The 23,878-nt window shown below is 56.9% G+C and overlaps 4 protein-coding genes across 4 annotated transcripts; all 4 read left to right on the forward strand.

The window, feature by feature from the left end:
* Positions 1-164: 164 nt before the first annotated feature.
* Positions 165-939, forward strand: IE81DRAFT_117836 (hypothetical protein). Its single transcript, XM_025510165.1, has 2 exons — positions 165-687; positions 756-939. Exons 1-2 carry the CDS (start codon positions 359-361, stop codon positions 898-900), a joined length of 474 nt encoding a protein of 157 aa, XP_025369831.1. The 5' UTR covers positions 165-358; the 3' UTR covers positions 901-939.
* Positions 940-1,302: 363 nt separating this feature from the next.
* Positions 1,303-4,141, forward strand: IE81DRAFT_289951 (hypothetical protein; the record flags this gene model as incomplete). Its single annotated transcript, XM_025511834.1, has 3 exons — positions 1,303-2,373; positions 2,433-2,652; positions 2,733-4,141. The coding sequence occupies 3 exons, from the start codon at positions 1,303-1,305 to the stop codon at positions 4,139-4,141; spliced, it is 2,700 nt and encodes an 899-aa protein (XP_025369832.1).
* A 3,493-nt stretch (positions 4,142-7,634) lies between these two features.
* Positions 7,635-10,270, forward strand: IE81DRAFT_323225 (phenylalanine ammonia-lyase). Its single transcript, XM_025513871.1, has 8 exons — positions 7,635-8,364; positions 8,428-8,940; positions 9,008-9,499; positions 9,582-9,645; positions 9,706-9,764; positions 9,830-9,945; positions 10,010-10,070; positions 10,148-10,270. Exons 1-8 carry the CDS (start codon positions 7,855-7,857, stop codon positions 10,214-10,216), a joined length of 1,884 nt encoding a protein of 627 aa, XP_025369833.1. The 5' UTR covers positions 7,635-7,854; the 3' UTR covers positions 10,217-10,270.
* Positions 10,271-11,833: 1,563 nt separating this feature from the next.
* On the forward strand, positions 11,834-23,862 carry IE81DRAFT_313263 (hypothetical protein). Its single transcript, XM_025512482.1, has 6 exons — positions 11,834-13,092; positions 13,161-15,698; positions 15,784-18,264; positions 18,329-19,310; positions 19,371-23,413; positions 23,481-23,862. Exons 1-6 carry the CDS (start codon positions 12,282-12,284, stop codon positions 23,759-23,761), a joined length of 11,136 nt encoding a protein of 3,711 aa, XP_025369834.1. The 5' UTR covers positions 11,834-12,281; the 3' UTR covers positions 23,762-23,862.
* The last annotated feature ends 16 nt before the right edge of the window (positions 23,863-23,878 follow it).

Here is a 23,878-nt window from a genome sequence, read left to right on the forward strand (position 1 = left end):
CCCAGCGAGGAATGAAGCTGCTGCACGCTGTTTCCCCGCCTTTGCTACGTTTTCAACCGCGAGCGCTCCTTCACCCCACAGCAAGCGAGGGAGCATCCGTCTTCTGAAATCTGTCTGGATCTGGGGGTAGACCGTTGAGCTTGATGCGTCTGTCAAGCCAGAGACCTTCTTCTCATCACTACACCCATCCGCTTTCTTGCCGAGTCAGGACATCGTGGTCGAGGCTCAAGGATCTGTCTCCCACCGCTTCGTCCATCCCCCTCAGTCATTGACAGAGCAGATCGACAAGTCGACGTGCTCATTTTGCTTCCCTCAGAACCCCTCTTGCTTGGCCCATCTCTAAACAGCCCTCGGCAAGATGTCTGCAGAGGTCGCCAATCCAGCGGATACGCTGGGCCCGCGCATCAACACCTCGAGGCGCTCCATTCTTGCGAGCATGGAAGCAGAGTCAGCTGAAGCGGAAGCCTCGCCTGTGCCTGTGTCAAACACAGACGCTTTGTTGCGCCAAAGACGGCCTAGCTCCTCGCAGTCGCGATCAAATGGTGTGACCGGCACCAAAGAAGCCGACAGCAAGTCCCACAGGCGCAAGTCCAGCGTCAGCTCAAAGAAGAGCCCCGTGCCAGCAACATCCTTTGGTAGCGGCAGCGACAAGGATGCCCAACTGGACGTGCCAAAGTCAAGCCTCAAGTGAGTCGCGTACGACTGTTATTTGCTCTCCTAACGCATTCAGAGCTGTTGCGGCGAGTCTCCTGCAGCATCGCTCGCTGCCTTCTAGGAGCGCGCGCAAAAGCTACATGTATGCATACAGCTTGGCGCGCAGATGACGTGCTGGACACGCTCGCCCTGGAAGCTCATCATCGGCTTCGTGAAAGCGGCCTGCGCAGATCGCAGACCAGTTGAAGGGTCTGTCTAGAACAGCACTCTATGCACGAGGGAGAGATAAGAGTACAATGCAGGCAGCATCAACTCGCTTTCAGCTAGCAACGAAACGTCGGCTGAGCGTTGCGTGCAGGCAAGACTCGGGTCACAGCGTGCGATGTTGATGTATCGCAGCCAAACAGCCTGCTGACAGACGATTCGTACTGCATTCTCAGACAAAAGATTTCGAATGCGTCCTTGCGCAACGGGGACAAGGGCAGCAACGATGAAAGTGACAGACGCAGCGTGTCCTCTCGTATGAGCTCGCGTGCCAGGATCTCATCAATCATTCGCCGAGGCTCGCGCCAAGCGTCTGCTGACCCCGAAGACGATGCTGGCCGCAAGAAAAGCAGCAACGGCAGCTCTCGCAGGCTGAGCACACGCATGCCGAGCTTTGGCAAGAAGAGCGGAGCCGGGGTAGCAGCAGCTGTTGGTGGTCGAAGAGAGTCTACCTACTCTTCTGGAGATGACGCTCCACCTGTACCAGAGGTGCACCAAGAAGCACTCGCCTCAAACGGCTACACAAACGGGGCTGCCTCCCCACCGCGCTCTCCGGTGACCACTTCGCCTGCCCCTCCAAAGTCTGGTCGCCGCACAACGTGGAACAAGTCTGCACCCAAGTCTTTCGCCGAAGCAGCTCCCGCTCTGGATGCTCAGGCCACTTCTCGCATCGACAGCATCCTGAGTCACAAGCCTTCAGGTGGCGACTTGCACAAGAAGGACACGAGCGATGGAAGTCAGCAACAAGGCTACCTGAGCTCGGCTGTTGGAGCTGCCACAGGCGCCGCGGTCGGAGCAGGTGCAGCCGTCGCTGCAGGTGCAACTGCTGTTGCGAGCAAGGTTCTGGGCACTGAGAACGGCACGCCAGAGTCTAAACAGAAACAGCAGGCTAATGGCTACGACGATTCCGATGACGAGTCTGACGAATTTCACGACGCTGAGCTAGCGGACATCGAAGAGCACGAAGAGGAGGAGGATCACCACACCCGCAAGCAGTCGCATCGACAGGGCATGCACCGCGGCCTCTCTGAAGCTGCTCTCGGTGGCGCGAGTGCAGCAAGCAGCACGTATGGTGGACCACGCTCCGGCTCGCCCGAGACGACAACTGCTTCGCTCGCTCCTTCGTCTCTACGCGGAACTTCTGGTGCCAAGCGACGCAGTGGCAGCGTGCCGGTCGGCGGCGACGAGACTTCGACGCCCGCAGATGTCAAAGCAAAGAAGGAGACGCCTCTGTATGTGCGCGAGAAGGCCGCTCGCGTGCAGCGCCTCACCTTTGACGACGTTGCTCTGGAGGAAGACGAGATGGAGGACGACATCAAAGTCGCGAGGCACGCTCTCAATCTCTTCTTGAACTCGCGCATGATTGAAGCAGAGGAAATTATGAAGAAGCACAGCGATCGCAAACTCTATTATGCCCTGGGAGATGCTCTCATTGCGGTGATCAAGGGTATCATGGTGAGTAGCCTGTGGCGGAGACGTGCGTGAGCCAGTGCTGATGTGGAATTGGATGACAGACTTTCGAGCCGGAAGACTTGGGCAAGGCAATCTCCTACTGCAAGGACACTCTAGTCATTGCCAACATGCTCCGCAAGCCTTCCAGCACCGTTGCAAACTTTGGTCGTTTCGTGCGCGGCACAGGTCAAAGCGCCAGTACCATGGCAGGAATGTCCAAGGTGCAGAGACACGCCGAGCTAGTCTACGCTGAGAGCTTGCTGCTCAAGGCAGTCATGGGCAGTGAGTGCTTGTACGATATGGCGAAGCGAGGCTGCACGACTGATTTTGCTCACCGACTCATTCGCTTCCACCAAACGTAGTTCTGTACTCGGGAGACTTCTTTGCATTCGTTTCCGAGGCACTCAACTTGCGCAATGCGTACGGCATCTACCGCTCGTTGTCCAAGTACGTTGAGTGGGCAGATGACAAAGCCTCTGGTTCCCGTGACAAGAGTGTCGACGAGGATTTCCGCTCTGGAGTATACCTCGGTAACGGCTTGATCAGCATGATTCTCGGCCTCCTTCCCGGCAAAGTGCTGAAGATCATGGAAGTCTTTGGCTACACTGGCGACACTCAGTGGGCCCTCAAAACCCTGTCCCGAGCCGGTGGCTGGAGTCAAGACAAGCGCAAGACTGAGCCCGCCATGCGCATCGAAGATGAAGGACTGCGTCGGCAAGTGTGCGACATGGGTATCCTCCTGTACCATCTGGTCATTTCGACCTTTATTCCGGTCAACGGCACAGACATCGATTTTGCGGACAAGGTGCTGCACTACAACCTCGATCGATATCCCCAGGGTGTCTTCTTCTTGTACTTCTCTGGACGTCTTTACTCGACTCAATCCCTCGCCGAAAGGGCTGTGGTGCAGTTCGGTGCTGCGCGCGACGTGCAGAAGGAATACGTTCAGCTGCAACACATTTGCTACTGGGACATGAGTCTTTGCCACATGAGTCTGGCTCAATGGGAAAAAGCCTACGATTGCTTCACAGTCTTGCTGAAGGAGTCCAACTGGAGCAAGGCAGTGTACAACTACGGCCGCGCGGTGAATCTGCTGCAATGCGGCAAAGACGACAAGGCTGCAGCGGCCCTTTTCAGAACTGTTCCCGATGCCATGCAGCGCATTGCGGGCAAATCCATCCCAATGGAGAAGTACTGCGCACGCAAAGCCAAGAAGTTCATCAAACAAAAGCGACTTTTGCTTCCTGCGGTGGAATTTTCCTACATCTATCACTGTCTCACCAATGCGCCACGCTACGCCCTCTTCGATGAGCAGCTCATCGAGATCTCGGACGCACTCGCAGACCTGCGAGATGTGGAGGATCCCAGTCAGTACCACAGCGGAGCAGATGAGTACTGGGACGATTTTTGCCTTGCACACTTCCTGCGCGGCGTCGTGCTGCGTTACATTGCCTACCCGGAGAAGCATGCCCGCGTGGATCCAGCAGAATCGCCGATTCCTATCGCGGAGGCTGACAAGCAGTGCGAGATCAGCTTGCGCAAGGTCATCGATGAAGGCCACAAGATCTCTCTTGATCACTACCTGGTGTACTTCGCACACTACGAGCTCGGCAGGCTGCACGCTTGCAGAGGACAGGTGGATCAAGCCAGAGATCAATTCAATCTGATCATGAATGGCAAGAACCTCGAGGACAAGGGCCGCAAGGGCAAGTACTCGATGCAGAACATGTGCGTCCTGCGATCAAATGGAGCTCTGCAGACACTCGGATGAGCCCGGAAGCCGCAAGGGGCCTCATCAGTTGCGTCACCGGCTCGTCGATTATCCGCCCAAAACACTCTTTAAGGTAGACCCCAATGGTACCTCTCCCTCTCTTTTCATTTTCTGTACCTCGTTATTTGATGAAACCTTATTTCGCTCTCTCATTGCGGCCCACCCCGCACGCACCTCTCACCCTCACTGTTCTTGATTGAATCGGACAACAATCGCAGACGGGGAATGCATCAGTGAACATGGCCTTTGCCCATTTGGCTACGTAACAGTGTACATGTGCCCCACTGATCCGCCTAAGTGGGACCCCCAATATGGAAGCATGAAGCGATCGATGGTGTCGACTGGCGTAAAGCATTGACGGGACAATCCGTGCGTGTGGGGCATCCATGCACGCAGACCTCCCAACTGACGCATCAACGTACGAGACGAGCCAGACGTTGTTCAATTTGAAGCTACCCTAATGTACGCAGCGATGCTTTTGCGAAAGTCTCGACATCATGCTAGTTGGTGTTCGGCGATCTGCAAAGCCGCAAGCGACTACTCGTGGGAAGCACTTTCTGAACTGCGAATCGAGATTACACGATTGCAGGACTCACCACTGATGCTGGACGCTGGGTGTTCGACGAGGATGACACGCGCGCACGGACTTGACGGCCGCTTGTCCGTCGGATTGGCCCGCGTGTTGGACCAAGCGACTGGACGCGTTGCATGGTGACACCCTGCATTCACATTGGCAGCGTGCCACGTCGACGTCTCATTCGCGACTACATTCACCATTGGTCATTCTGATCACGAACAGACGCAGCAGCAGTCAGCACGAGTCTGTGTCTGATATGCTCATGGCGTATGATATGCTGACTGGCAAGGGGTTTACGCTGTGTGGTCACAGAGTCTTGGTCGAGCGAAGAGCTAGCAGCTTGGAGTTCGTCTTGTGCAGGCATGCCGGTACGATCGATTGAGACTTGAAGGCGCGGGAGCTGAGCTGAGCTATACTGATGGCTCTTTTACGAGCTAGGTCTCCGCGATACTCTTGACGCACATTCCAGTCGGAACCGCTTCCGTCGGAGATTCGTTTGCGATTTCTTCGTGCCTCGACGAGTTTCTTTGATTGTATGACAGGTGAATCGAGGGTAGGGTTGTGAACGAAGCGTGGGGTCCATTAAGATGCAAAAGGCAGCTCTAAGCCTCACCAGACTTGTTTTCCTACTTGGTCCCAGATCGGCTTTCGGATGGTCACAGGCAGCGGAAATGAAGGCAGCCCGCAGAGGCCTTGACGCTGCTATGTTTGCTGCACAATCTGATGAAGCAACGGTGCCCTGTCGCTTCGTAAGCAATGAGACCTTGCAATTGAGTCAAATTGCGATCGAGGGGGTCCCACCCCTCACGTCGTCGCGACTACGTGCAGCAAGCTTGCCGTCGAGAAGGAACGGCACCGCGGCGCCGGCCAATAGGTGAGCAAATGAGCTGCGAATGATGTCTTTGCAAAGTTGTGCCAATGGCCCGCCTAGGGAGCTGTGGAAGCAGTCAAGAGGTGTGTCAGGTCCGATGACCGGCTAGCTCGACGTGGATGGCTGCATGCGTCGAGCAGCATCGCCACGAGCATGGAATGCACGACCATCACGAGTCGTGAAGGCCCAGGTGACGCGAAAGCAGCACAATTCGGACTACATAGGGGCACGTCTCAATAAGCAACTCGATGAGCAATGTTGGGCATCAGGTACAACTCTTGACTGTGACTCAAAACTGTATGTCGCTGCTCCCAAAGTTCCTCGAGACGTGAGTGAGACTTGCGGGAGTGAACCCCTGATTCGCATCGAAGAGCGAGCCTTGCATGGCTGCGTGTTCACCGCGTGCCGTGCCGTGCCGTGCCGTGCCTGCAGCTAAAGGATGCAGCGGCAGCGTGGAGCTCAATCACCAATTCACATTTGCTTATCATATGCACCTTAACCCTGAGATGCGTTGCTGCCGCAAGACAAATGCACATTGCGTGGACAGCAGCTGCGGGGCTCAATTTCAATCTAATTTCGATTCGTGATTCAAGATTCAAGATTGTGATTGGGATTGACGTCCACCATGTAATTTGAACGACTCCTGCTGCTGACAGCCATGCGTCTTGATTGTCGCATCGACCCCTGCCGAACAGCACCTTGTCACTCACGACTCGTGCTTTGCCCATCTGTAGTGGTCCCATGTCCGGGCTTAGCCCCACCGGCAAATCAGGCTGTGCCGTTTGGCCCCCGCCTGCTTTGACCGCTTCGCTCAAAGCAGTCTGAGCTATGGCAGTCGGACTATAGATGCATCGTGGCGTTTCGGTGTCAGCGCCATCGCGGTCCGCACGGAGGTCGGTCCGGAAGGCCGTCATGCTGCGGCTCCTATAAGAGAGACACCTGTCCTTTACTCTTGACTCTAGCGAGCGAAGGCTCAACATACTCATTCTTGATTCTTTCGATCCGCCACGAACATCAACTTGCAACGTGTTGCGTCTTCATGACCACGCCTGCTTGCACATAACCCGCGTGAAACGTGATTGCGTCACCCCTCCCCTCTTTGACGACGAGCAACGAACGGAAATTGGCAGGGACCCGCGTGACATATTGGTCGTCTGCGCCAAACGGCAACGCGAACGCGAACGCGAACGCGGCGCCTCGGACTTGTTGCGCTGTCTCAGAATTGCGCACTTCGGGATATATAGTCAATCGCCAGCAAGGCGTGTGGCCATCACGATCTCCGAGCTGCATTAGTCGCATCACTGCCCCGACACTCCGTCACATCGCGTCATTTATATAGATCACGCGTCTCAAAGGACGCCCGCCCGGCCTGCTACTTTGTTATCGCAAAATTCTTGTGCGATTCGATATTCGACGCCGACGGCGGACGCATACGTTGGGCAACGCTCGATAACGAGAGGCGCTGCAGCTTTCGTATCGCAGAAATCAAGGCGATAGCACAACATTCCGGGCACTTCTGCTGAGGTAGCGTTGGCGACGGCAAACTTTCACGCTACTTGAGGACTCTCCCTTGGAAAGCCGAAGGGTGTCCTTACAAGGATAAGCCTCTTGGCTACCTTTACAATCCTCAGGGAGGTCAGAAGCTCGCTTCGTCGGACTCCGTGCTACTTCTGCAACGTCCATCAAAGGCACAACGAGTCTCTGCGGAACGCTTGCACGCTGCGTTTGAAACATCAAACACGTTCAACTCCTCGACTTCATAATCACCAGTCAGTCATCATGTCTCACTCTCATTTAGCAACGACTCTAGCGACCTGGCGCGGTCTTGCGCAGCAGCGTGCAGCTTCGCACAGCGAAACCGGAAACAAAACGCTGAGCAACGGGCTCAATGGAGCTCATTGCTCCGAGGGGCACGCTCTCGCTTTTGACGCTGTCGGCGAATCCACCATGTGCAACGGCATTGCTCGCAACGGTGCCTCACAATCTGTTTCACAAGCTCTTCATGGGTCTGACAAGGCACGCCCAACCCAGCTAGATAAGATCGACGGCAGGTCCCTGACGATCGGGAAAGTTGTTGCAATAGCGCGCTACAAAGTCACACCAGAGCTCTCGACGGAGCCGCAACTTCGTGAAAAGGTGGATGCTTGTGTGCAGAGCTTGAACCGCAAGCTCGAGCGCGGCGAGGTGAGTCTGGAGTGCAATCGACCGATTCATCCCTATCGCTTGAATTGCGTGCTGATGTGCTAGACGCTAACCAAGTAGAGCATGTACGGCATCAACACGGGCTTTGGCGGGAGTGCCGATACGAGGACAGCGCACGTCAAGGAGCTGCAGCTATCGCTCGTCACTGGTCAGCAGATTGGCATTCTTCCAGTCGCCAGTCTGGACGAGGGCATGGCCGACTCGCTTCCCATTTCTGACGAGCCTCTGTCTCAGCCGGAAGCCTGGGTGCGGGGTGCGATGATCGTGCGTCTAAACAGTCTTGTTCGTGGACACTCAGCAGTCCGCTGGGTCGTCCTCGAGACTATGCAGCGCTTGATGGCAAACAATGTCGTTCCGGTGGTACCTGTTCGATCTTCCATCTCGGCCTCGGGAGACCTCTCTCCGCTCTCCTACGTGGCTGGCGCGCTGGCCGGCTTGCCTGGTGTCCAGTGCTGGGTCGATGGGGCCGATGGCCGCAGAAAGAAGGTCTATGCACCGGAAGCCTTGGCGCGCTACAATATCGCGCCCATCTCGCTTGAACCAAAGGAAGGACTGGGACTTTTGAACGGCACGGTGAGCACGTCGACACGTTCCGCGCATCAATCCTCGCTCATATGCGGCTGCTTCTCTTTTCAGGCCTTTAGCACGTCTGTTGGGGCATTGGTGATGCACGATGCGAACATGCTGGCTCTAGTTTCCCAAATCACGACCGCCATGGGCTGTGAGGCGATGCTAGCGACTGACGGATCCTTCGATCCTTTCATTCACGACGTGTGTCGACCTCATCGAGGCCAAGTGGAAGCAGCGAGCCATATCCACAAACTTTTGGAAGGCTCCCAGCTCGCTACACACCATGCAGATGAGGAGCATGTGTTGGCCTCGGATGATTCGGGAACACTTCGCCAAGACCGCTATTGCTGGCGCACAGCCGCCCAGTGGGTTGGTCCGCAACTTGAAGATCTCCAGGCTGCCACGCAGGCCGTCGAGACGGAGCTCAACACCACTACAGACAACCCTTTGCTAGATGCGGACACGGACAAGATGTATCACGGCGGCAATTTCCAAGCTCAAGCTATCACGAACGCAATGGAAAAGACTCGTCTCTCGCTGGCGCTGCTCGGAAAGATGCAATTTGCTCAGACGGCCGAAGTGAGGAAAGGAGCCAGAAGGTGCGCATTGCAGCCATAGCTGACTCTTTCTTCTTCATTGACATCAGCTCGTCGACCCGGCCAAGAATCGAGGTCTCCCAGCCAATCTCTCGGCGGGCGACGTATCCCTTGACTTTGGCTTCAAAGCTGTGGACATCGCCACCGCTGCTGTGTGCAGCGAACTGCAAGCCCTGGCAAGTCCGGTCGCTACCCACGTGCAGAGTGCAGAGCTTGGCAATCAGGCCTTGAACTCTCTCGCTCTCATTTCGGGACGTCAGACCGTTCGATCGATCGAGTGCCTTTCGCAGCTGTTTGCCTGGTCGCTCTACATGATCACGCAAGCTTTTGACCTGCGCGCGTTGCAGAGGGCTCATCTCGACGTGCTGCATGACCATCTCAAATCCAGCTTGAAGGCGTCCTTCGGGTTGTGGATCACAGATACCGACTTGAATACGCTGGTACCTCGCATATATGCGAAAGTGACTTTGCGAATGGACGAAGGCGCTCATCGGCCAATGCTTGAGCGCTTGGATGAGGCGTACCGCTCTGCGACTCAAGAGGTAAGAAATTGAGAAAAAAAAATCGCCGAAGACACGACGCAGCAGCTTCCGCTTACACGCAGTGACGGCGCGCACTACGCAGCTGGTGCAATATCTTGCTACTGCCCCCAGTGTGGCTAGCGGAAAAGCTCTACAAGCCTTGGTCGGTGCGTACACTGCTGGTTGAGGCAATGCGGCGCACGGGCTGACTCGAAACACTTCTATAGACTGGCGCGAAACTTCCGTTCATCAAATGGAGAAGGCCTACTACGCGCAGGTCCAGCAGGTATGTCCCCGCCTGCCACGTCCGCTGTCGCTAGAGGGTGGCTGACGCTTAGGATTTGTTGGCAGATGCATGAACAGCCTTATGGCTGTCACGCAAGCCCTCTGCTCTCTCCATTGACGCGCCGTATCTACGAATACGTTCGCAAAGACCTGAATGTACCTGTAATGGGCAAGCAGTGCTTGTGAGTAGATCTGCCTGTCGCATGCCCCTTGCGCCATCGCTGACCTTTGGCCTTCTTTATGCAGCTGGATGTATCAGGGCGAAGAAGGCAAGCTCAGCGAATCAATGGGCAATCAAGCCTCTCGCGTGAGTGTTGCGATCCGCTCCTGCGGCAATGCGGCGTGCTGACGAGCGTAGTGGATCTTTGGCTCTTCGTCTCGTAGATCTACCGCGCCATTCGAAATGGCGACCTCTATCAACTCATTGCCGACGTGGCTCAGGAACTCGAATGAGGGTCGGAATGGATGCTTTGGAAGAAGTCGTAGTCTATAGACTCTCCAGCGATTAGACCCCCCTGTAATGATTCCGCCCAAATCCGGCACGTCTTGCCACCATGCCTGCACATTGCGACGTGCACCAGCGCCCACGACGTCGTCGGAGGCTCGGCCTATTGTTATCATCATATCTTGCGATGGCTTGTCATCGCGCGCGCCAAGTAGTCCCGAGCTTGCACATGAATGCTCTTTTCGAATGTCGATTCAGAAGCTTCTGCCCAAGTCGCTTTCATGTCGGCAGGGCCAATATTTGCCGCGCGTCTGAGCCGCGGTGCCATGACGGACTTTCGCCTCGCCTTCTCGGCGTTGCAGGTGAGCTTGAATCGTGGTAAGGTCACGTAGGGCCGTTCTTCCCGAGAGGCTTGGCGAGCTCGGTGTACTATTCGGAAAGGGGCCCCTGCTGTTCCACAGCTTTGGCACTCGGACATCCACGACACGTGCGCGCAAGTCTGATCGCAGCTCTAGACACCTTGCCCTCGACCTCGCGGTGCGGCCCGGCTTTGGTCTGCTGCCGTCTTAATTCTCGACGTGGTAGGTTGCAAATGTGCATCTGCTGCGATGGAGCAGCACGCCGTTCCATCGAGCAGGGAGCACGGCGGCGGCGGACATGTAGTAAGAAAAGGCGAGGGCGCACCTGTGCAGCGAGGCATGAGTCAGGATTGAGCTCAGGGTAGAACGAGTGCTGGGTCTTGATCGAGTGCGGCCAAGGATATTTTGCGGCCAGCAGGCAGCAAGCGCCAAGCTGAGACGTGCGTGAGTCATTCACATTTCGTCATCACAACAACTCTCGTGTAGCAGTCCTAAGTCGTGGGCGTCCACCTTTGGGGTCATGCGCCAGAATTCGCTGGGCGCTTGCTTGCTTGCTTGCGGGTCATCGCTTTCCGCAGCTGGCGATGACGAAGAGACACACGCGAGAGATGGCCCACTTCCTTTCCATCAGCCGACCAGCATTTGCAGTCAAAAGTCAGCACTAGTCGTGAGTGTCTGCCTGAAAGGCCAGCTAGACGACCCGATTCACGAGATCAACTCACGATTGCTTCTGCATGGCGGGCAATCTTGAATGGTGATGATGATTAATTTCGTTGTTGTGTTGTTGATGTTTGGCGTCGAATCAAGTCAAGAGACCGCGAGTTCAATTTGCATGGCGCCTTCTGAATCTGTGAATCAAAAAAATGTAATCCGGAATGCCGTTTCAGCCCTCGAGCCAACGTTAATTCCCAATGCAAATCTGGCGCTTGCGGATGTCTGTGCGGTGCGCGCATGGCTCCAGTTCATCATGAATTAACTCAAGCAGTCTGAGTGCAAGGTGAGTGTAGAGTGTAGTAGTGAGGACACACGTAGTCTTGAGTTGAGTGTGCGCGCGCGGCTTCGCTGGCCGGCCGGGCAGCGGTGGGACCAGCGGGTGTCAAGGTACACGCGCCCGCATGCTGGTCGGCTTACTTTTGACTGCGCATTTAGCGCGTGTGCCGGCAAGCTTGTCATGCGTGAGCATGCTTCTGTGGATGAATCCTCTCTCTGTCCGCTTGGCCGACGCGCACGTTTGACCTTGCGGTGCTTAAGCCACCGCCCGGACATCGCGACAGAAACTCACGACTGGTTTGAGTCGTGAAGCTTTCCCATAGCGCCGCCAATTCACCTTCGGCTGTGCGGCTTCATCGTTCTGCCCCATTTCACGCTCACAGATCGGACTTGTGGAGCTGAAGTTCCCCACTTGCAGTGACTGCGCGCCGCCGTCGCTCTCGACCCGCCAAATAGCTGCACCAACCTTAAGCACGCCGCGAGGCAAGCTCGACAGCGTCATGCAAACGTCCGCTCGTCGGTGATCGGGTCAACAGCAAGGCAACGGCATCCTGAAAGCGATTCTAAACTTCTCTTGCCTCGGGACGTTCCAATCACGCATTGCTCCTATCAACGCCCTGACGAGCACAGCTAAGGTGCCGCCTGCCACAAGGCCGGCGTCGCGGTCGGACGCTCTCGTCCCTCGACTTATCGATTGCGTGCGATTCGTGGCGACCAGGCCGAGATGGCTTCAGATCAGCCAGAGGGTCGAGCTCCTGCAGAGAACTCTCAGCCGAAAACGACCACCATAGGATCTAGAAGCAATCTGACCGGAGTGTTGGCGGCAACCGCTCCATCTCGATCGTCCCCGTTGCGGCGTCTCTCATCTTCTCGGGATGCCCCCGAAAGAGAGGGCGAGTCGCCCAATGCCCAGGCAGAGTTGCAACAAGATCCTCAAAGGGACGACACCAATGACCATCGGGAAGACGGCACCGAGCCTGGTGGTAGTACCGCTTCCAGCTTGACGCCTCGCGAACATCCTAGAGGTGCTCACCTCAGCTCGTCAATTTCGGCGTCGTCGGGAGGATCACACTGGACTTTGGAGGACCTTGGCGGGAACGAAACCCCGACAAGCGGTGGAGGAAGCTCGGCAAGTCGAGCTCGCCCTCTGTATGCGCCAGCGACTCGACATCCTCGTGCAGCGCTGTCAGGAATTTCGATCCATCACGCTGTACCGTCCTTAAGATCATCATCGCCTCTGGCGGTGTCCGCGATCAGCGCGGACAACGAGGAAGTCGAAGATGATGATGCGAGCGTTTCCGCAGATCTTCGCCTGCGCATGTCCGGCATGGCGCCGAATCAGGGAGTTGTAGATCCTACGTTGACTTCGCAGTCTCCAGCATCTTCGAGGAGCTCATCGTTCGGTGCATCAAACACGTCTAGACCGGAAATTCGATCTGCTCTCACGTCGCCGAGTCCAATGCCTAGCACGAGCAGGTCTGGAAGAAGGAACCTGTCGCGTGACAGCTCGGCTTTGTCGATGGAAGATAGCGACAGTGAGTAGTGGTAGCACCCTCTTTGGCTGCGTATGGCTGAAGTAGTCATGACCCCTGCCACTTGGCAGTTCCTCTGAATACAGGCCCTTTGCGTTTGCAGCGCTCGTCCTCTACAGCTGGCATTTTTGACCTTGACGAGCCATCGGCTAGCGCTTCCAGCAAGTCTAGTCAGACTTCAAGCGCTAGCGGCACAGCAGGCGCGTTCGCCACGTTTATTGACCCTTTGGGTGCACGAACCTCTCTTTCAACTTCCGCGTCTGCTGCTGCTCAGCATGCCGGGGCGACAGCTCCGGGTCAGTCACAGTTGCTATCTCCTTCTCCTGAGAGCTCCCGGAGGTCTAGCGCGCGATTGAGTTTGGGGCCTCCGGTTGTAGGCTCTTCTTCACCACTGTCAGCACCTCTCGCAGCGCCAGTCATGACCAGCCAAGGACCGACGGCGTCGAGCTCGGTGGGTCACAGCAAGACCTCCAGAGCACCGCTAGATACCACCCCTTCGTTCTCCAGTCCATTAGCATATGCCTCCATCTTGCCCAGCGAGCACGCAGATGACTTGGACCTAGATCATGCGGTCGAGTCCACTTCGCCAAGAATACCATCCCAAGAGGCCGACGTCCGAGACTCTCTGGCGACCAGTGAGCAGCAAGATGATTCTCTGGCCGATTTGAGTAGCACTCCTGCCTCCCCGAAGCGTGAGAGGTCAGCTAGTGCGAAAGCAAAGTTGATGGCTCATGCCCGTGATTGGCAGCCGATCCAGGGCCTCTCTTCAAACACGCCAGTTGCGTCGCGGGCCGCGAGCGTCACTGCCTTTGGCACGACTGGATCTGCACCTAGCTCCATTTCGACGTCTCCAGATGCAGTCTCGGGCTCTCTTTCGAGGTCTGCCCGCAGAAAGAGCGCTCTATCCCCTGGCGCGCCAATGGGACCACCCGCCATCGTTCCCCGGAAGGCAAGCGCGCCCACGCGCAGCTCCGAAGTACCGCCCGCTCCCGAGCCGTCTGAACCCGGGGCTGCACACGTTCAGAGAGCCAGAACGATACAATCAAGTGCCGCCACCTCCAGAGTCGCTGCGCCTGCGAAGGGCGAAGACCCTAACAACCTCGGTCTTGGCCTGCCGTCTCCTTCGAACCCCCAGCATCACAAAGACAGCGGATCTTCCGCCCCGCCTTCTGCGTGGGATCCGAGGCATACAATGCATGCGGGAGAAAGCTCGAAGCCATCAGTGTCCGGAGGTATTACGGGCACTCGACGAAGGAGGTCATCGGCTGCGAATCTGTCTGCCAATGCGCATAGAAGGGCTCGATCTCTGGGCGGCGCTCTGCTCGGAAGCGACGTGGCTGCGGCAGTCGGTGGACCCGACGGCGTAGATCCAAATTTGGTCGCAGCGATTCGCGCCGGAGATGCTAGCATTCCGCGAACACCTTCCGCAGCTCCGCACGACCTGGCCGCTGCAATCGCCTCCGCCACCGCAACCCCCAGCGACGGCACACCGCCATCCTCTGCTGGAACCGTGGCTGGCTCAGTAGCGGCGACTCACTCTTCGCCGTCGCACGCTTCCGCCTCTACTTCTCCACGAATGGCGTCGCTTCCTTCAACGCCTAGCGGCTCGCTACGAATGACGAATAAGCGTCTCGATCTACTCAACGTCATGCCCGACACCCGTGCGCTCGCTACCTCCTATCCTTCGATGCAAATGCCAGCGACTTCCCCAAGGCCTCCCAATCCTTTTTCCAGTCACGCCGGCACCTCGTCAGGGTCGCCTGATTCTGAAGACTCAAGAATATCACCCACAGCGCCGCTTCCTCCTTCGTCTCTTCCGATGCCGTCGAGCGCATCCAAAACCAAGTTGTCTTCCTCGATGCAAGCGCAATCACCTCTGAACGCGCCAAGCGACTACGTCAGATCCCGCGTTCGGAGCCAGACTTTGGCTTCGCCCAGAAGTGCGCAAGCTTCGCTGAGTGGTGCAGCGCCGGCTGGAGCAGCCAACTTAGCCGCACCACTGGGCGAGGCGATCCGGCTCCAACGAATGCCAACCGCAGTTAGGATGGCCAATGATCTGAACCTGCCACCGTCTCCGTCCATCTCGAGGGCTGGAGAAGCTTCTGTGGACCATTTGTCCATGTCTCTTGCCTCACTGCCCTCCTTGTCGGAGAGTCAAACGGATTCTCACAGTGTGGATCCGCTTAGTCGTCTCGGTCTAGGAATAGGGTTGCATCCAGCTAGCGAGGCGCGCATGGGAGTCCAGCCGCCCGTTTCCGCTGGCGCGCATCTAGCCCAGACAGTCAATGCTGGTTTAACCTCTCCGTCGTCGAGCTCAGGTCGAAGTTCCCCGGTTGTATCACGGAGGAATACGAACCAAGAGATTCACAATGCTCCAAGGCCAAGCCCGAACATGCCTGCAACGTCATTCTCTCGCGAAGGTGGAACAATCCGATCGCCAGGTTCTGCGCCGACACAATCGGCTCGATTGGGCCTCTCCGGCTCTGCCGATAGACCTTCTGGATCGGCATTCGCGCCCTTGCTTAGCATTCCTCCTATGGGAGAGACACGAAAACACGATGCCGTGGCTATCGAAAAGAGCAGCATGCCTGACCTCGGCTACTCGTTTGGTAAGTCTTCGCTCGTGACGCGGACTCGAGGAGGTGCCATGTAATCGTGTGATCAGTTACTTACATCATTGATCACCCGTTGCAGACACCATCAGTCGTCCAGCTCCGTGGATTGCAAGCTCGCAGGATTCCAAACCACATCGATCTCTCCACGGCAAGGCTGCGCTGACTGCACGGCCGTCATCGTCGCACGGACGGACGCATCTTGAATTACCGGCGGTGCCTTACTTCGGTTCCCAGAATCGCATGTCGTTTGCAGGACCACCAAGTGGGCCGATACGGCCTGCTGCTTCGCCAAGCGCATCTCACCAGCTTGGTATCGACGAATACGCTCGCATCATTGTGCAGTCTCGTAACGCAAAGATGCAAAAATGGCGCTCTACAGCACGCTCAGCTGTTTCGCCACCTGCATCCGCGGGCTTACAAACATCTCCGCTTCAGAGAGCCATGACTGATGGCATGAGCACCTATCCTAGTGGACGTTACACTACTTTGGAGGGACCGCAGCAAATGACCGCATCTAGCGTCCTGCGTCGACAGAGCACGCTCACACTGCGACAACAGAGCGATGGGATAGCAGAGCGGCAGCGATCCGTGAGCGTCAGTAATCGCCAAGCACCAGATCCTCGCGCTGGCCCGGCGAATGCTTTGTCATCTTCATCGGCTCAGTCTTCTGTACAAGACGCGACCTCGCCCCCTGTCGTTTCTGAGTTCCAGGATCCTCCGATTGATGAGGCTGGCAAGGAGATCGAATGGGTCGATTGGTTGGACGAGTACCGTCGACTGAAAGAGGCCAAGCTTCGATCGCAACGGGCGTCCCATCCGCCCGAGGCGACGCCAGCGAAGGCCTTGACACCCGTAGAGCGCACACCGTCGGAGGCGACATCGCTTGATCAGGCGGTGCTGCAACCGGCGCCGAACGTCTCCCCGCAGCTCGAACTCGCATCAATGGACACGCGCGGCTCTTTCGCAGAAACGACCAGTCCTGGAGCCGGTGGCCCCTCTTTACCGGATCCTCGGTCTCGAGGACAGCCAAGGCGGCCGTCAGAATTGTCCCGCTTTTCGCAGCAACGAGTTGCTCGCGAGCCTTCCAGAAGCATGTCATTAGGACAGTCGTTGGGCATCGAGCCACGCAGCTCGCAGCCGCCGATTTCACAGGGCCTTTCCCACGCCCCTTCTCCCCGCAACCTCTCTCTCTCTCCGATAACTTCACGTCTGGTCAGCGCAGGCTCGACTGCAAGTAGCTCCACAGGCACTGATTATGCTCCAGGATTTGGGTCGTCGAGCGGCCGACGCAAGCGCAACCTCGGCTCGAAGATAGAAGCGTGGTGGGGTGCCGTCAAGTCCGGATTTGTCGGCGCACAGCCATCTCCACCTCAAAGCGCAGCTTCAGTCGGTACGCCTTCCTTCTATGAGCGAAACATGACTCCCGGACACAATGAAGCGCCCCGCGCGTCTGGCTTTTCACGTCTAGCACCCCAGACGACCAGTCCAACAACAAGCACTCATCTGCGATCGTTCACTACGAATCCACGTCCTCATTCAGATATGCGCTCTGTTCACACGCTCAGGCCGTCGTCTTCAGCTCAAAACCTCAAGGCGAGCGAAGCTTCGCAGGAACCCACGCCATCGGGCCAAAATTCCAGCGCCACGTCTGCTGGCCAGCCCAAGTTCGACGAAGCACTGCCTGAAACGCAGCTTTCTGATCGGACAAGCTCTCATTCAGGCTCTCGACCTCGCCGTCAAATGAAGCTGTCGCTCAATCTCGAGGCTGGGCTGAGCTCTTTCAACGCCGATGCATTCGATGGCATTCCTGGCACTCGTGCTTCAGACAGCAGCAGCACTGCTCCCGGCTCCGCGGCTTCGAAGCCTTTGACGTCAGGCCGACCCGAGCCGCCTTCGAGCGACCGCTCACATTTCAGCGACAGACCAAGCTCTCCCAAAGGTACAAGGGCACTTTCAGAAAATTGGGGTCACAGTCCAAAAGCCCCGCCCAGACATGCCTCCACACCGCCGAGGCTACCGGAGGTCCAGACTTCCGCCGCACGGGAAGAACTCAGCGCAGTGGGCGCATCATCGCCATCGAGCTCAGCTGCAATGAATGTGGATGATTCCGGCAAGAATTCCGCTGGCTCAAAGGACATGACAATGACATCGATTCGGCAACACATTCGGCATCGCCTAGCTGCCTCGAAGGATAGCTGCGACAAGGAGCTACGCAAGATCATCGGCACTATCAGCGAATGGGTTGAAGACTCACTTGCCGAGAAGGAGGAAGACAATGGGCAAGTTGAAGAAGGCGAAGGTGCAACAAGTCCGTCCGCCACACCAGATGCGCAAGGCATCTTCAACTCGGATGTCGAGGATCTCACGCTCGGCCTTGATCGCGCGACTCTATCGGAGCCACCGCCATCGACGTCAGCCATCGACCCTGGATTGTGCGAATCCGCCGGAGAGATGACTCCGGCATCTTGCACGGCAATCGCCTCGCCTAGCGCACTCTCGACCTCGGCGACGCAAGATGGCACCGTGAAAGGCGCGTCTGATCCCAGTGAGACTTCTCAAGGTAAGTATTTCGCATGTCCGCTGGCCCAAGAAAGCAGCTCACGCGACCCTAAACTGTTTAACAGGACCTATGCAATACTTGATGCAGCCGATGCCCCGTCGACCGGGCGGAGAGTCAGCTTCGATCTCGATGCTGGCCCAGCAAAATTATCGTCTTTCTTCGCCGCCAGCTCATCCGTTGGGCGCAGCGTCCAGTCCTCAACGATCGAACGCCTCTCATGCCCTCTCTAGAAGCCGATCCCGCGACGTCTTGCGTTCTGTGTCTGCATCGCGTTCCACATCCAGGTCTCACTCGCCGATGCCTCAGACGACCGACTCGCCACAGCTTTCTCCGGCTCGAAGGATCCGGCCGCTCTTCACGGAAGATCCACCTCTCGAGCCTTACATTCCCGCCCTTCAGGAGATTGTCTCTCTTGCAATGGAGGTGGTCAATACCTCGATCGAAGCGCTAGCTTCGCGCACCGGCGCATGCTCCGAAATCATCTCCAAAGTGCAGACCGTCGGACGCGTCTGGGATGAGCACCCGGACTGGCCCGGACGAGGTTGGTACGTCCGGCTGTTGCTGGCGGTCGCAGGACTAAGTCGCGTTGTTGAGTGGTGGGAAGCGGAGAAAGGCTTTTGGAACTTTGAAGACGAGAATGAGCTTCAGGGAGGAGAGACCATCCGCTTCATCTTAGGCGAGGGAGGCGATGCTCCTGGGACGACGCACGACAGTGCGACAACTAGCACAAATCCATTGCATAGCCCTCTGCGTGTACGCGGAGTAGCCTTACCTCCATCGTCAGAATACAGCAGCAGTGCCAGCTCACCGGCTTTGGAACCACTTACTTCGCGACGGGTCGTCTCCGAGAGCGATCGGTCGCGACTCATTGCTGCTCATCTTGCTCAAGACCAAGCTGCTGAGCAGCAAACACGGCAAACAACAGAAGAAGAAGAAAAGATTGTCACGCTTCAGGCCGCGGCGGAGACCTCGAACGTCCTGATCGAGCTTAGTCTGGACGACGAAACGCTCCTATACGTCAGCCCCGCGTGGCGAATTGTGGTTGGGTAAGTTCGAAGCGAGTGAACAACGTGTATTCATTCTGACTCTTTGCGTCGCTATAACAGGTCGGATCCTTCAGATGTTTTGGACAGGCCAATCGCAGACCTCTTGGCGCCCGGAGACGTCACTACATTTGCCGAGGCAAGAGAGCAGCTGCAGGTCAATGATTCCCACACTGTCGAGGCTGCATTTCGCCTTAAAGTTGACCGGTCCATGGTGCAGATCAGCGAGGGCGAAGATGAAGCGACAGACTACTATCAAGAAATGGAAGGCAAAGGCATGCTCATGCGCGATCGTCAATCCGGTCAAGCTTCGCACACGATGTGGGTGTTCAAGCCCATGGCAAGTCCTGAGCCCAAAGGTGACCTTTCTCCGCGACAACAAAAAGCGTCCTCCGACGCAGGAGAGCCGCCTGCAGTCGTCGACCCAGCGATCGCCATCAACACCGATCCACTACTATGTCGAATTTGTGAGAGGGACGTTCCGACGTGGTTTTTTGAGAAGCACAGCGAGATCTGCAACGAGGTGCACAGACTAGAGATGGAAATTGGAGAGAGCAATGAGGCGCTCTCGGAACTCATTCAGGTCGTCAAGTCAATTTCGAGTCAAATGGAGGTCATGTCTGGGGATGAGTCGAATGCAAATCCTATCGAGTATCGTGGAGTTCCTATCATCACTCCTCATCCATCGAACGTGCCTCCATCCGCGCTGGAGATCGCGACGCGAGCGATATCTCCGCGTCATCCGCATGCGGCAAGTGTTCGGAAACAGCATTTGCGCGCCCTCGATAGCCTGCTCGAGGCCTTGCGAAGCGCGGTCACCATCTCCACTCCTGCAGTTAAAGAGGATGTGGCCGAACAGCCCATCGAAAAGCAGCGCTTGTTATCTCCCGAATCAGAAGGGAAGGTCGGTCATGCACGCAACTGGCGCCGTCCAACGGTGGAAGATGGTGGCCTCGACACGTTGGCGATGGACGTGGAGAGTGCTATCAAGGTTAAAATCAGCGCGGTGACTCGAATGCTCAACACAATCATTTACGTGGAAACTGTGCGGCAGGAGTGGGAAGCACGAGTTGAAGCAGCGCTGGCGGATGCCGAGGGCTCTGACACTGACGGAGCTTCTGACCAATCGTCAAGGGGTGCCGACGAGCAGGCAGCTGGTGTCAACGAGACCGCTATGGATCGTGTGCACGACCTGTCCGCAGCCCTAGAAGTGTCCGAGCCCGACTCGAACGAGGACGAAGAAGATGGTCACACTTCAGGCATTCTCCTCGAACGTGACGACCGTGGTCTGCCTTCCTTCTCCTCATCAGAACCCTCGCCCTCGCCTGGTGTCGGGGACGATGATGACATCCCAGGAGTGGAGAGCCAGATGGGCGGAGTTGCAGATGCGCATGCTTCGCCGATTCCCATATCCGGCGGATCGGACAACGGTGCGACGCAGTCAGAAGAGGCCCCCAAGCAAGCGCAATCCAGACGCAAGAGCGTGAACACTACTTCCACACTACAGACACGCCGAATGTCCACCCTGAGTCAGCCAGGCGTGGTGCACACGCCACCACTCTCGCCGCGTCAGCTACCTGAATTGGCGGGCAGCGCTGGGAAGGTGCGCCGCATATCCATGTCCCAGCGCAACAGTCCCCAACTCAGCGCATCCGCAGCGGTATCGCCACGCCTGCCGCCCATGGCACCGTCCTCCAGACCGACGGCTTCTTCTATCAAAGACTTCGACATCCTCAAGCCCATCAGCAAAGGAGCATTCGGATCGGTCTTTCTGGCAAAGAAACGCACCACGGGCGACTACTACGCCATCAAAGTCCTAAAAAAGTCGGATATGATTGCCAAGAATCAAATCCGCAACGTCAAGGCGGAAAGGATGATTCTGATGACCCAGACCCAGTCGCCATTTGTCGTCAAGCTTTTCTTCACTTTCCAAAGTGCTGAATATCTGTACTTGGTGATGGAGTATTTGCCAGGCGGGGACTGTGCATCGCTCTGCAAAGCTCTTGGCGGTCTGCCCGAAGAGTGGGCGCGTATTTTCGTCGCAGAGGTAGTCATCGGCCTTGAACAGCTCCACAAACAAGGCGTCGTTCATCGTGACATGAAGCCTGACAACCTTCTCATTGATCAAAAAGGGCATCTGAAACTTACCGACTTTGGTCTTTCCAAATACGGTCTGTTGGGCCGCCAGACTCGAGGGACTATGCGGCCGCATCACGGCCGACCTTCTGAAGGGCGGCATGCCAAGGATGATTCGACAGGATCGGGTTCAGCCTCGGGGTCAGCATCAGGATCTGGCTTCGGGCCAGGATCTTTGCCCACGTCGGCGACATCCGTCGGGACTCCTCTGAGCAGGAACGGATCTCAGAAGCTTAGCAGCCCATGGCGAGCCGTTGCTAGTCCGACCACCCCAGGGCTCAGCAATGTCGTCCAGTCGCAGGCATTCTACACAGCTCCGCTGCGCGGCCGTATCATCAGTGATGCTGGGTCTTCGACAGTCTCCGAGACTACTCACGATGCCCCTGCTAGCCGACGCGATCTCGATTCACCAGCCGCCCCTCGGAACAAGATTGTGCCGGTTCCAAGCAGCGCATTGCTGGAAAGTCCAGGACAGATTTTTGGCTCGAATGCGCTCGCGGAGTCCTTTCAGGCTTTGACCACCAACTCAGGCGGGTCGGGACAGCCGCTGAAGAAATTTGTTGGAACGCCTGACTATCTGGCACCAGAATCGATTCTGGGTATTGGTATGGACGACATGGCCGTCGACTGGTGGGCAGTCGGAGTGATTCTCTACGAATTCTTGTACGGATATCCACCCTTCCATGCAGAAACACCCGAAAAAGTGTTTGACAATATTCTATCGCGCAACATCGACTGGGAAGACGGAGCAATGGACTACTCGCCCAGCGCCCGAAATCTGATGGAGCGACTAATGTCATCGGACCCAAAGGACCGGCTCGGAACCCGAGGTGCCGATGAAATCAAGGCGCACCCCTTCTTTACTGGAATAGATTGGCAGGCGCTCTCTGATGGAGAGGGCCCTTTCGTGCCGCAAGTAACAGATCCAGAGTCGACAGACTACTTTGATCTTCGGGGTGCAGTTCATCAAGAATTTTCGGGCGAGATCGAACGCTCCCGTAGCGAGGGCGTCCGCCGTGACGCATTCTCCCGTGCTATCGAGAGCAAGCACAGATCGCGGCTTGAAGCTAATCGACCGGCGTCTCGCCTTCGCAACCGTCTTGCCGAGCGGATACGCACCGAACAGCAGCAGGGTCCCGACGAATTTGGGTCGTTTTCGTACAAAAATTTGCCCGTGTTGAAACAAGCGAATGACGAAGTGATCCGCAAAATGCGAGGGGACCAGCTACCAGCGTTAACACAGGCACTCGAGCAGCCGCTACTACATGCCCGGCATCGGAGCCTCTCCGGAAAACATGGACGTGGAAGCGTGGGAGGGTCCCAAGGTGCTAGTAGATTTGGTGCGCACCCTGGCGGACCACCATCTCCGTCGAACTCGGCATCGTCTCAAGGCTCTGGGCCATCACGCTCTACTGCTCCGACCTCACCCGCTGCTGTGCAACAGGCCCACGCTGGGAGCAAGTCGCACCGTCGCTTGCCTTCGGAACTGATAGCGTCCAGTCCTGGCAGTGGTAATGCGCCTTCCTCCAGCGGGCTGTTCGCTGCAGGCAATCAGGCTTCATCCTCTACAGGCATGGATCGCCGACGCTCACAATTGGCCGAGTCCGTGACTGACGGCAACGCAAGTCCAAGGCGCATTTCACTGCCCCTACGACTGCACACGGACTTGCTCGGCAGTCCAGACCGGCCCAGTTTGCCCACCAATTGGCGCGAACGCCGTCAGGCCGAGATCACGGGCATTGGGGAAGGACCAGCTGCTAGCGTGGAGGACGCTCTCGTCTCATCTACGGCCGAGACGGTCACTTGTCTCGTGGCCGAAGACAATCCAATCTCGCTTCGCATGCTTGAGAGCATTTTGCGGAAGCTGGGCTGTCAGTGTTCGACCGTACGCAACGGTGCCGAGGCCGTGCGACTTGCCATGGGAGATGTCAAGTATGCCGTGCTGTTTGTAGACGTGTCTCTACCGATTGGTGAGTTGCGGGTGCTTACAATTCGCGCGAAGGCATCTTGTGGCTCACGCTGCGGCTCTTCTCGTAGTCAATGGGCAAGACGTCGCGCGAATGGTGAAGTCCACACGCAACATCAATTCGTCGACTCCAATCGTCGCTCTGGCTTCTTTTGACAGGGATACCGGACTCAATGCTTCAGGAAGCGTCTTTGATGCTGTTTTGGCGAAGCCGCTGGAGCTCTCTGACGTGTGCGAGGTGCTACCTCGGCTGGGATTCACAAAGGAACCTCCGCGTCGATCCGCTGGCAGCATGGGCTCAGCCGTGCCGCCATCCGATGTCGAGAGCCACGCGGATGCGGCGGAGGGATGATCCCGAGCCTCGCTTGAGCGTCATGTTCGATGCTTGCTCTCACCTTTTTTTTTTTTTACGAAACTCTCATGACACTTGGAACGCTCATCACACCTCTCATTGACGACCAACGTCTCG

This window comes from Ceraceosorus guamensis (genome assembly GCF_003144195.1).
Source record: "Ceraceosorus guamensis strain MCA 4658 unplaced genomic scaffold IE81scaffold_27, whole genome shotgun sequence".
Classification (NCBI taxonomy): Eukaryota; Fungi; Basidiomycota; class Exobasidiomycetes; order Ceraceosorales; family Ceraceosoraceae; genus Ceraceosorus; species Ceraceosorus guamensis.

What these genes read in the sequence shown, in the direction of transcription:
- IE81DRAFT_117836 (XM_025510165.1), top strand. Translation starts at nt 359, where the DNA reads ATGTCTGCAGAGGTCGCCAATCCAGCGGATACGCTGGGCCCGCGCATC. An exon ending in GTGCCAAAGTCAAGCCTCAA is followed by an intron (nt 688 to 755) that starts GTGAGTCGCGTA and finishes AGTCTCCTGCAG; the next exon opens with CATCGCTCGCTGCCTTCTAG.
- IE81DRAFT_323225 (XM_025513871.1), top strand. Translation starts at nt 7,855, where the DNA reads ATGTACGGCATCAACACGGGCTTTGGCGGGAGTGCCGATACGAGGACA. An exon ending in AATTTGCTCAGACGGCCGAA is followed by an intron (nt 8,941 to 9,007) that starts GTGAGGAAAGGA and finishes CATTGACATCAG; the next exon opens with CTCGTCGACCCGGCCAAGAA. An exon ending in ACCGCTCTGCGACTCAAGAG is followed by an intron (nt 9,500 to 9,581) that starts GTAAGAAATTGA and finishes CGCACTACGCAG; the next exon opens with CTGGTGCAATATCTTGCTAC.
- IE81DRAFT_313263 (XM_025512482.1), top strand. Translation starts at nt 12,282, where the DNA reads ATGGCTTCAGATCAGCCAGAGGGTCGAGCTCCTGCAGAGAACTCTCAG. An exon ending in TGACCTCGGCTACTCGTTTG is followed by an intron (nt 15,699 to 15,783) that starts GTAAGTCTTCGC and finishes CACCCGTTGCAG; the next exon opens with ACACCATCAGTCGTCCAGCT. An exon ending in GCGTGGCGAATTGTGGTTGG is followed by an intron (nt 19,311 to 19,370) that starts GTAAGTTCGAAG and finishes TCGCTATAACAG; the next exon opens with GTCGGATCCTTCAGATGTTT.